At 45.9% G+C, this 12421-nt stretch overlaps 1 protein-coding gene across 2 annotated transcripts; it reads left to right on the top strand.

Annotated features, from left to right (window-relative positions):
* The first annotated feature begins 7006 nt into the window (after positions 1-7006).
* FBXL14 (F-box and leucine rich repeat protein 14) lies at positions 7007-11067 on the top strand. Of its 2 annotated transcripts, none has more exons than XM_080660822.1 (2): positions 7007-9056; positions 10408-11067. In XM_080660822.1, exons 1-2 carry the CDS (start codon positions 7858-7860, stop codon positions 10469-10471), a joined length of 1263 nt encoding a protein of 420 aa, XP_080516948.1. In that variant the 5' UTR covers positions 7007-7857; the 3' UTR covers positions 10472-11067. The 2 variants fall into 2 exon arrangements, with proteins under 2 accessions (XP_080516948.1, XP_080516949.1); XM_080660823.1 differs by having other exon boundaries at positions 7007-9051.
* Positions 11068-12421: the final 1354 nt, after the last annotated feature.

The raw sequence follows: 12421 nt of genomic DNA on the forward strand, positions 1-12421 counted from the left end.
GAGTTTGGGACTCTTTCCCGGTGCCTGAATGGGACGTGCTCCTCTTTCTGACATACAGAGGAGAAAATGAGGCGCAGAGAGGCCGACGCGGCTCTCCGTGAGAGATGACTTTCTCACGCTCTTGCACTTTTGCTACGTTTCCGCTCCTTTAACCTGCACATTTCTTAAAAACAGGAAATAACGTTTAAAAATGTTTAACTAGTCCTGACTGGTTTGGCTCTGTGGATAGAGAGTGTGGGCCTGCGGACTGAAAGGTCCCAGGTTCGATTCTGGTCAAGGGCATGTACCTTGGTTGCAGGCAGATCCCCAGTAGGAGGTGTACAGGAGGCAGCTGATTGATGTTTCTCTCTCATCAATGTTTCTAACTCTATTCCTCTCTGTAAAAAATCAATAAAATATGTATTTTAAAAAATGTTTAACTAACAGAAAATGTATATTTGTACAATTTGGGGCACTTCTGTGTGGTGTTTTTTTCACAGCACATTTATAAAAGAGAAAAACAAAATGACATTTATTAGGTCCCTACTATGTAGCAGGTTCTACATATGGACCTTCCTTTCTTGGGGATTTTTTTTCTCCATGAATTCTCATGACAAGAACAACTTTGATTTTATAGATGAGGAAATTGACGTTCGAAGACTTTAAGCCACTGTGCGGTAAGTCATGCAGCTGTAATGGGAGATCTAAGGTTCCAACGCACAACTTCAGACTCCAAGTCCGGTGTGAACTCAGCTCACAGTGCTGCTCTGGAAACAGAGGTGTGCTAAGGAGCCTTCATGTCACAGGCACTCAAGGGAGACATGCATGGAAGCCACCCCTGCAACGGGCCTTCCCAGGGTCAGGCATCCCGGAACGGCTCCTCTTCTCCATCGCTGCCTGGATGTATAACACCAAGCTCTATTGTCAGAGAAGGGTGAACTGAGCAAATAAGTCAATCTTTTTATTTTTAAATTTTAAAAAATATGTTTTTATTGATTTCAGGAAGAGGGGGAGAGAGAGAGAAACATCAATGATGAGAGAGAATCATCGATCGGCTGTCTCCTGCATGCCCCTCACTGAGAATTGAGCCCACAACCCCAGCATGTGCTCTAAGAGGGAATCGAACAGTGACTGCCTGGTTCATAGGTCAATGTTCAACCACTGAGCCACGCTGCCCGGGCCAACCAACTATTTTTTTTAAAAAAAATCCTCACCTGAGGATATGTTTTTATTGGCTTTAGAGAGAGAGGAAAGGAGGGAGGGAGGGAGAGAAAGAGAGAGAGAGAGAGAGAGGGAGAAACATTGATGTGAGAGAGAAAAAATGATCAGTTGCCTCCCCTATGTGCCTCAGCTGGGGATTGAACCTGCAACCTGGGTATGTGCCCTGACCAGGAATTGTATCGAGACATTTTGGTGTATGGGACGATGCTCCAACCAACTGAGCCACACTGCCCAAGGCTCAACCATTTTTAAGTGTACAATTCCATAGTATTAAATATATTGGCAACAGATCACCAAAACTTTTTCATCTTGCAAAACTGAGACTATACCAAATAAACAGCAACTCCCCATTTTCCCTCCCTCAGCCCCTGGGAGGCCACCATTCCACTTTCTGTTTGTATGGGATTAACTACTTAGGCACCTCATATAAATGGAATCATAAAGTATTTATCTTTTTGTGACTGGATTATTTCACTTAACATAATTTCCTCAAGGTCCATTCCTGCTGTAGCATGTGACAGGAGTTCCTTCCTTTTTAAGCATGAATAATACACCATGTCCAGGATGGGCAAAAGTAGGTTAAATTACCAGCATCAAGGATACAAAATAATAATGACAAATACAAATAATAAATAAATAATAATACAAGAATAAACTCTGTTTTGTATGCTCTACAAATGTAAACCTATTTTTGCCCACCACTATATACACCGAGTGGCCAGATTATTATGATCTCTGAATGCATAATAATCTGGCCACTCAGTGTATATCCTATGTAATAAAAGGCTAATATGCAAATTGTCCCCTCAACCAGGAGTTCAACCAGCACGCAGGCCGGCCAACCACCCATGTTCCCTCAGCCCCGCCCCCGGCCAGGCTGGCCAGACCCCACCCATGCACAAATTCATGCACTGGGCCTCTAATGTGTGTGTGTGTGTATGTGTGTGTGTGTATACACACACACACACACACACATACACTGAGTGGCCAGATTATTATGCTTTCAAAGATCATAATAATCAGGCCACTCAGTGTAATCCACATTTATCTGTTCATCCATCAATGGACATTTGAGTTGCTTCCACCTTTTGGGCATTGTGAATAGTACTTCTATGAACATGGTGTACAAATATCTCTTCAAGATTCTGCTTTCATTTCTCTTGGGTATATACCCAGAAGTGGGATTATAAATCATCTATAGCTCTCATTTTTTGAGGAACTGCCACACTGTTTTCCACAGTGGCTGTACCATTTTACATTCCTACCTAATAGTTTACCAATGTTCCAATTTCTCTATAGTCTCATCAATCATTATTTTCTCTTGTATTAATAGTAGCCATCCTAATGGGTGTGAAGTTATATCTTTTTTAAAAATATACATATTTTATTGATTTTTTACAGAGAGGAAGGGAGAGGGAGAAGGATAGAGAGTTAGAAACATGAATGAGAGAGAAACATCAATTCAGCTGCCTCCTGCACACTCCCCACTGGGGATGTGCCTGCAACCAAGGTACATGCCCTTGACCAGAATCGAACCTGGGACCCTTCAGTCCGCAGGCCGACGCTCTATCCACTGAGCCAAACCGGTTAGAGCTGAAGTTATATCTTACTGTGGTTTTGATTTGCATTTCCGTTGCAATTACTGATGTTGAGTATCTTTTCATTTGCTTGTTGGACATTTCTATATGTTCTTTGGAGAAATGTCTATTCAAGTCCTTTGCCCATTTCTAAATCAGGTTATTGGAGGGTTTTGTTGCTGCTTATATCTTCTATATGCAGTCAATGGATCAAGTCCTCACCTCTCTTATCTTTAATATTTTCTAATCAAGTGATGCCTGACCTGGCTGGATAGCTCAGTTGGTTAGGGAGTCATCCTGATATGCCAAGGTTATGGGCTCAATCCCTGGTCAGGGCACATTAAGCAATCCTTGGTCAAGAATCAACCAATGAATGCATAAATAAGTGGAACAACAAACCTATGTTTCTCTCTCTCTCTTCCTCTCTCTCCCGTCTTTTCTCTTTCTCTAGTCAATAAAATTTTAAAAAAGAAAAGAGATGCCCAAGATACTCTCCTGTTTAGAAATACTAAGAATACAGAGAATTTTGCTCTAAAGAAATCTTGAAGTTGAAAAGGAACCATTTCATAAACTCCAGAACTCCTGGAGAAGTTTTGATATGTATGAAGTCTTTCATAAAGGTATTATATTATTATTATTGTTCTCATTCATTTCAGTTGAACATTTACAGAGTACTTACTATGTAGCAGACATTATATCATGCATACTTTAGAGTTAATACAAAACACACAAAGAGTTAATCCAGCACCCACCAGGTAGTCTCTGGGCCACTATTTTTGGATATACAATTTACCCTTAAACAATCTGGATTTAGGAGCCATCTTTCACGTAGTGGAAAACCCATTTATAACTTTTGACTCCCCCCAAACCTGACTATAGTCCCTCAGTATCCATGGGGTGGGCGTGGGGATTGGTTCCAGGACCCCCACGGGTCCCAAAATCTGAGGATGTTCAAGTCCCTTATATAAAATGGTATAGAACAATGCACACAGTTGACATCGTGTATTTCCAACTGCTGACTGAAAATACTGTTTTAGAACTGTGGATGGTTGAATACTCTGATGCAAAACCCAGGGATTCAGAAGGTTAACTGTATATTTATTGGAAAAAAAAAGAATCCACATAGTTCAAATCTGAATTGTTCAAAAGTCAACTATATACACTGAGTGACCAGATTATTATGATCTCTGGATGCAAAATAATCTGGCCACTCAGTGTATATCCTATATAATAAAAGGCTAATATGCAAATTGTCCCCTTGACCAGGAGTTTGACCAGCAGGCAGGCCAGCCAACCGCCCATGTCCCCTCCCCTGGCCAGGCTGGCCGGACCCCACCCATGCATAAATTCATGCACTGGCTCAGTGGAAAGGTTATATACACACACACTGAGTGGCCAAATTATTATGCGTTCAGAGATCATAATAATCTGGCCACTCAGTGTATATTTTTGAATGAGGAGTTTAAAAATTTACAGATCTCTTTTGACCTTTTCTGCCAGATTGTCCCTCTCTGAATTAGGAAGTATACATCCATAAGGAATCATGATATTTGGGTTAGCCTCTCAATTTTCCCAGGCCTCAACCAGGTGAAAAACACACCCTATTTGAAAATCTAACTTTTTCAAAATTCTTGGTAAAATTTTGGATTGACTTTCTACACAGGGCTATCCTTTCTGCGTCTAACAGAAGTCCGTAGCTCATTCAGAGAATTTTATTCTGGTTGCAAATTGTTGAATCATATACAAAAATCTCAACCTGTCCTTAAAATATTCACAGCTATCCCCAGGACTTTCTAATTGGTGTATGTCTTTTCCAGACCATCAGTCTCGGGCCCATAATACCGTCTGTTTTTGTGCCTCAAATCTGAGCCTAAACCAAAACCCCCAAGAAGCTGCTGCGTATGAAAACGTTCCTAATCTCCAGCCAGCATTAGGAACAATGCATATTCCCAGGGTGGAGGCGACAGCAGGACTAAGTCAGAGGAAACTAAGACCCAGAAAGAAGAGTCATTTCCTCAATAAAGTCACCAGGTCTCCAAAAAACATAGGGCTCATTTGATGCCACACTTCTTTTTCCTCACGAACGTTCGTTTTCTTAGATGCTTCCTGATGTTTATTTTCCTATTTATTGAATGTGAAAATAATCATATTGCTGAAAATCCTTGTAATATTTGCTTGAATGCCTTAAATAAAAAGCTCTGTATTAATACAATTCTAGAGTTCAACTCTAGATCTAGGACCGGGTGGCCAACTTCTTTCGAAAGTGCTTCCAGGCACCTTTAAATGACTCTTTAGACTTGAGAATAAGAGCCTTTCTAGTGGAGGAAAAACTGCTAAACTTCTCTTAAGGTCAGTGCCACTGGCCCCACCCTGAACCCCCTGGTAGTCCTATCACTTTGTTTTGTGTTCAGTAGGATTAAGGTGTTTGGGATTAAGAACTTGACATAAACACAAACATAGCTACATATACACAACAACAAAAGTGACTTTTCACGTAGAGTTCAAGGTAAACGTTTTAGGCAGAAGTGATTGAGACAATAAGCCTAGATACACTCTAGGAAAAGAGTATTTGCCCAGGTATAGCCCAGAATTGTAACACTTATGACACAGCACGTCTGGAATAATCTGAATGACTAACATTACAGTCTATTATTTCAGAAAGGAGATATATATATATATATATATATATATATATATATATATATATATATCACACCTATGGCCTCACACCATGTGCAATGTGGGTGAGGTAGCAAACTTGTGAGAATATTCACTTCTGCATTTCCTGATTCAGGAAGAGAGGTGGGTGGGGTCTAAAATGTCCTATGCCTATTAGTGATTCGGTATGTGCTTGGTCTAGCACTGGTTTCTTGGGCAAAAGAGAAGTGGTCAAAAGTTACCAATCTGCCCTAGCCGGTTTGCTCAGTGGATAGAGCGTCTGCCTGCAGACTGAAGGGTCCCGGGTTCAATTCTGACCAAGGGCACATGCCTGGGTTGCAGGCTCGATCCCCAGTGGGGGGTGCACAGGAGGCAGCCGATCAATGATTCTCTCTCATCATTGATGTTTCTGTCTTTCCCTCCCCCTTCCTCTCTGAAATCAATTAAAAATTATCAATCTTATATGCTGAGTACAGAACATATTCAAAATTTTGTTCAGGTCCTCAAAAAATCAATAAAACCATTTTCCTTTTTGATAACTAAATCGGGTTGTCTTGTATCTTGAATCCATAAATTCATAAAAAATATAGAGGATCATTTTCTCTGATTCTAAAATTCTTAGTCTGGGGGTACTTAACACGAATCTCTGAAATCCTATCCCTGATGTGGGCATTTAAGACCCAGGAGCCACATTTTAGAATAGAACATTGCCCTGGTTCCATAAAACACAGTTTATAAACTAACAGACATTTGCTGGAGCATCTTAACCAAGCCCAATAGTCGCTCTAGCTTATAAAGAAGTAAATCTGTGTTAGCACATACAAATATATTGACTATCAGCATAATTGGGCCCTACAGTTTATATACAGTTTAAGAGGCTGATGAGAAAGAAAAGATCATAAAACAAGGCTGCTGCCTTCTGACTACAAAGCAAGCTGAGTATGTGCCTGGGCATCGGGAGTACTCCGACAGTTCAGAGCGCAGCAGCAAGAGCAGAAGTGTAGGGAAGTTCTGTTGTACAAAGCACTAAGGGAGTCACTCTCACAGCGGTGTCTGGAAACACCCGTGCTGTAAGGAAGTAGTAGTAAATAAGCTTAGAATGAGGACTGGAGAGGGTCAGTGTCGAGCTAAGGTATAAATAAGTGCAGCTGAGTTTCTCCATAATTTAGGGCAAAGACTAGAGAGAAAGGAATCGTAAACTACTCTATTGGGGAGAACTGAGGGTGTGATAACAGAGACGTGTTAAGGGGCATTAGGGACAGTAAAAAAAAGAAGGAAGGGGGGTCCGGGTGCTGACTATTGAGCACTGCTACTGGGAGGAGGGTCTTGCCGGGGATAATAAAGGGAGAAGGTGTAAAGCGGGTCAGGAATTGGGGTAAACTATGGGCAAGGCTGTGCAGACGTCAGCATCTAAGAAAAGAGAAGGCGCAGGGTTGGTGCGTGGCCCAGAAAGGGACTGGCTCCAAAGCGGCTGTGGGGTGACGAGAAGGGTGGGGAAGGGCTCTGCCGACAGCCGCTCTCAGGCGGTGCCTACGGGGTTAAAATTCGGGCCGCGACCAGAGGCAGAACTCGGTTTCCAGGGTAACGGCTCCGACAGTTCCGGCAGCGCAGGCCGTACCACTGCGCGGCGCGCGGGGGAAGACGAGGGAGGAGGCCCAGCGCCCAGCGGTGCCGCCGAGGTCAGTCCCGGGCGCTACCACCGCGCGGCCCGCCTGCTCGCCCGGGTCTGCGCCGAGACGCGCTCCGGCCGCCCGACCGCCGCGTCCTCCTTGCCGGGCCGGCAGCTCCCAACTGCCCGCGGACGGCGGGGGGAAGGAACGTGCGCCCAGTGGCCCGGAGTGGCCTCCTGGTCCCCCCGCCTGGGCGGCGGAGTGCGGGCGGCCCGGGCTGGGAGCTTTGAAAAGCGGACGAGAGACAAAGGCAGCAGGAAGCCTCCCCGGCGCCCGGAGCCCAAGCGCGCAGACCCCGGGCCCTGCGCGGCCGCCGGCCCGGAGCGGCGGCGGCGACGACGACAGTGGCAGTGGCAGTGGCCGTGGCAGGAGGCGGAGGATGCGGCAGGGGGCGTGGGAGCGGAGGCGGCGCGGGCGGAGCGGCGTGGCCCGAGCGCGGCGTGGGTAGACCCCAGGCGGCAGCACGGCGGCCCGGCCGGCTCGGGAGTGAGTGAGGGCGCCTTCCCCGCCCGGGATGTGAGGACCGAGCGGAGCCCGGGGCGGGGGGAGGGAAGGGAAGGGAGGCGAAGCCGGCAGGAAGGAAGGAAGGAAGGAAGGACGGACGGACCAGGAGGAGGAGCGGCGGCGGAGGCCGGAGCCGGAAGGCGGGGAGGGGCCGTCCGTTGGGCCCCAGGCAGCGGCGGCGGCGGCGGTCGGGGCGAACCGCTCTCGTTGCCTCCTCCCCCCGGCTCCGCGGAGGGGGGAGGAGGAAGATGGAGACCCACATCTCGTGCTTGTTCCCCGAGCTGCTGGCCATGATCTTTGGCTACCTGGACGTCCGGGACAAGGGGCGCGCGGCGCAGGTGTGCACGGCCTGGCGGGACGCCGCCTACCACAAGTCGGTGTGGCGGGGGGTGGAGGCCAAGCTGCACCTGCGCCGGGCCAACCCGTCGCTGTTCCCCAGCCTGCAGGCCCGGGGCATCCGCCGGGTGCAGATCCTGAGCCTCCGCCGCAGCCTCAGCTACGTGATCCAGGGCATGGCCAACATCGAGAGCCTCAACCTGAGTGGCTGCTACAACCTCACCGACAACGGACTGGGCCACGCGTTTGTGCAGGAGATCAGCTCCCTGCGCGCCCTGAACCTGAGCCTCTGCAAGCAGATCACCGACAGCAGCCTGGGCCGCATAGCCCAGTACCTCAAGGGCCTGGAGGTGCTGGAGCTGGGGGGCTGCAGCAACATCACCAACACCGGCCTGCTGCTCATCGCCTGGGGCCTGCAGCGCCTCAAGAGCCTTAATCTTCGCAGCTGCCGCCACCTCTCGGATGTGGGCATCGGGCACCTGGCCGGCATGACGCGCAGCGCGGCGGAAGGCTGCCTGGGCCTGGAGCAGCTCACGCTGCAGGACTGCCAGAAGCTCACCGATCTTTCTCTAAAGCACATCTCCCGGGGTCTGACGGGCCTGAGGCTCCTCAACCTCAGCTTCTGCGGAGGAATCTCCGACGCAGGCCTCCTGCACCTGTCGCACATGGGCAGCCTTCGCAGCCTTAACCTGCGCTCCTGCGATAACATCAGTGACACGGGCATCATGCATCTGGCCATGGGCAGCCTGCGCCTCTCGGGACTGGATGTGTCGTTCTGTGACAAGGTGGGGGACCAGAGTCTGGCTTACATAGCGCAGGGGCTGGACGGCCTCAAGTCTCTCTCCCTCTGCTCCTGCCATATCAGTGACGATGGCATCAACCGCATGGTGCGGCAGATGCACGGGCTGCGCACGCTCAACATAGGGCAGTGTGTGCGCATCACCGACAAGGGCCTGGAGCTGATTGCTGAGCACCTGAGCCAGCTCACTGGCATAGACCTGTATGGCTGTACCCGAATCACCAAGCGCGGCCTGGAGCGCATCACACAGCTGCCCTGCCTCAAGGTACTCAACCTGGGACTCTGGCAGATGACGGACAGTGAGAAGGTCAGGTGAGGGTGGCAGCATCAACTCCCCTTGTCCCGCTCTCTTCATCATCCTGTCACCACCACCCTCCCTGCACTCTCAACTCCACATGCACACTTATTCGTAGATCATTGCAGTGGATGAGATGGGACAGTGACACGAAGCCTCAGGCTCATTTTCTCCTCCGTCCTCCAGCATCCCTGCCCGCTTACATGTCCATTCATTGCTTTTGGGGGTTCCTCTGCTACCCCTACCGTACTGCCCTCTCTTTTTCCCTGAGGATGAAGAGACTCAGCTACTTACCTATCCACTTCTCTCTACTGGGGAATGGAGGGGCCGATTGAGCTACTGTATCCCCACTGCGTTGCATTTCAAAATGGGGGTGGGGGTGGGGAGTAACTAGTCCTTTGGCCCTGGGGAGTTGAAGAAAATGTCTGCCTTCACTTAAGCTTTCATTTGAATACTGTGATCTGGTTTTTATTTTGAAATGTATGAAATCAAACCCAACTACAACGGCCTTTTCACCCTTCTTCCACTTTGTAGCTAATCCCAGTCTCTTCTCATCATTTCTCTTTTTACAGTACTCTGCTATTCATGCTCATTTCATTTTTTTATTGTCCTTTTTTTTTCTTTTTTTAAGAGATTTGAAGTCATGGTCCTTTTTTTCTGCTGAATATATTCTATATATTATATATATATAAATTTTATATATATATATATATGTCTGGCTACCTCGTTTTAGTTTACTTTTTTCTCTGAAGCCCTGGAATTCTACAAGAGAGATATTTTGAGACTAAAACATTTTTGTGCCTAGACTGGAAAGATGCCCATTGGATTTTGTCTTTTTTGTTTTGGCTTCTTCCCCACCCCATCCATCCAGTATGTCCCACTTCCACATTTTGGCTATAATTATTTTTCTTCTTGTCCATTGGGATTTGAGAGCCCAACAACGTTCCTAAATCTTGACTTAATTTATAGCACAAATGTGTGGGAGAAATGAGAGTTGGACTGTTTTGTTTAAGATGCAGATTGTCTTGAAAATTATTATTATATATGCAAATTCTGCCCTACCCTCACCCTCTTCCAGGTTTCCTCACAAAAAAGGTCATACAGTGAGGCTTCCTGTTGGAAGCAGAGGAGCAGAGTTGGCCCGCAGAGCCCCTGGGGCTATAATGTGAAGGGGAGGAGACTGAAATTCATGTCTTATCTCTGTTCTGTTAATAAAATGGGAGTTTGTGGGTTTTAAAAATTGTTTCTAAATGGAGGAGTAGATGACTTTATTTTGGTGGGGGTTGGGACTTGTGGCTTTAAAAAAATCGCTTTTCAGTAGGATGTATATTTTTGTTGGATTTTTTTGTTTGTTTGTTTGTTTTTTAGAATCCTCCACAGCAACATTCGAGACCATGGAGTTAAAAGAAACCCAGAGACCTTTATCAATTAATTGTACTGTTTGTGAATTTGTATAAATAACAAAGATCCTCTTAAAACGTTTATATTCTTACAGTAAAAGGTTAAACTGATATTTATATAATAAAAGAGGAAATATGAAGTATGTTTTTGAAAAAAAAAAACACCAAAAAAACCCCCCTTGTATCTGTGAATTATTTTGAAGGCAGTGTGTTTGGGTACATGCCAAAGTCGGAGGTGCTGTTTGTGTGCTTTCAAGTAAAAGGAAATAAGACATAGACTTCGGTGCGTCCTATGTGCTATGAGTAAGCTCATGGTTAAAAATGTATTCTGTATAAGGTTTACTACTGACATCTAAATGTTTTGTTTCTAGAAATATGGTGAGATTGGAGATTTATATAATTTGGTTTTCAACTGTCAACAAAATGGAAATTTACAGAAACTGAACAAATGAAACTTTTTTAAAAACCAGATTTGTAAGAGTCAGTTTCCTCAGAATAGCCAATTTTTCTTTGGGTGGAAATTACATCTAGGGGTAATGCTCAAAAAACAGGTCGTGAGATATGGAAGTGGGGAAGAAAGATAGGTTTCTTGGCACTTTGAGTGGGTGTGGGGAGGATGTGAAATGGTGAAGGCTGAAGGGAACTGAAGCCATTGTTCAGAAAAGTTAAAAGAGGGCTGTCCCTGCTTCCTTGCTCGCTGGCTCAGTCATGCATACTGAATCTCTGTGTGAGTGAGGGTCCTAGGGAGAGGAGGAGGGCAGTTCAACCCCTCTTTTTAACATTCTCCTCCAGGCCTGGCTGTATTTGAGCACTTTGCTGGGGGATGGGGAGGTTAGCCAGGAGTTCTTGCACATTTGCATTTTAAGCACTTCCAACGCTGAGTGTGAGGGTTCTTAAGACTATTTAGGGGCAGATAAGTGAAAACCAACAATTTTAGCAAAGCGTTCCCTTTGATAGACAATAACTAAATAATCTGACGTTCTGTGGTTGGGCTTTGGAGATGGAAGAATATAAATGCTGCTCAAACAGCGAAGTAATTTATATTCCTGGTTCACATAGATCTTTCATAGTTGTTTCTGAAAAATTTTTTTAAACAAAAAGTACCGATCCCAGCAACAGCTGAAGAGTGGTATAAAACTTTCCTGATAAGCACCTCTTTCCAGGAAGAGAGCTAGAACCCGGTTTCTCTTGGATAAGATTGCTTTGTACAATGTCCAAGCCTTCTGCTTGAGCATATCACAAAAGCTGCATTGTTCCTTTCTGAAGAACCATCATAATTGGGTCTAATTGAGCCTGACACTAAATCCATCTTCCTTTTCTTTGGGGAAGGTGTGGCTCTCTTCCCTTTTAGGTTACAGTACTTACTGCCGGGAGGGGGTGCGGGGGGAGTGTGAACCCTAGTCTGAAGTAGGGATTCTGAATTAGGGTCAGTTTTCTAATTTAGCATTTGACACTACTATACATGAAGGTCACATAAACTATAGGTTCTTCAACTGGTTTTCTTTTTCCAAGAGACTGCATGGCTGTACAGATTGTCAATAAAAATTTGAGCACCTTCTAAGTCCTAGGCTTTGTGCTCACAGTCTTCATTTTAATACCCCAAATAATCCTACCAACTGTAACTAGAAGGGTTTTATGTTCTCTGTTTTGTTTGGTTTTTACTTTAAAGGTTAAATACAAGCTTGACAAAAGGTTGGTAAATTACTATTTGAAAGTTAAAGATCATGAGCCTAGTGTCCTCATCCTGAACTAGCCATACTTAATATATTTGGAGTGTCTCTGGAAAAGATGAATAAACCACTTTCATCAGTCTTCAGCCGTGGGCAAACTACGGCCCGCGGGCCGGATCCAGCCCGTTCGGCTGTTCTATCCGGCCCTCTGAGCCGAAAGAGCAGAGGGTTCTCTTGCTCTCCCCTCCGCTCCTTTACTTTGAATTTATATTAGTTCACACAAACACTCCATCCATGCTTTTGTTCCGGCCC

Source organism: Plecotus auritus (assembly GCF_963455305.1).
Source record: "Plecotus auritus genome assembly, chromosome: 3".
Classification (NCBI taxonomy): Eukaryota; Metazoa; Chordata; class Mammalia; order Chiroptera; family Vespertilionidae; genus Plecotus; species Plecotus auritus.

Excerpts from the sequence above, each read along its gene's own strand:
- FBXL14 (XM_080660822.1), top strand. The coding sequence starts at position 7,858 with ATGGAGACCCACATCTCGTGCTTGTTCCCCGAGCTGCTGGCCATGATC. Across the intron at positions 9,057-10,407 it reads ACGGACAGTGAGAAGGTCAG|AATCCTCCACAGCAACATTC; the intron begins GTGAGGGTGGCA and ends TTTGTTTTTTAG.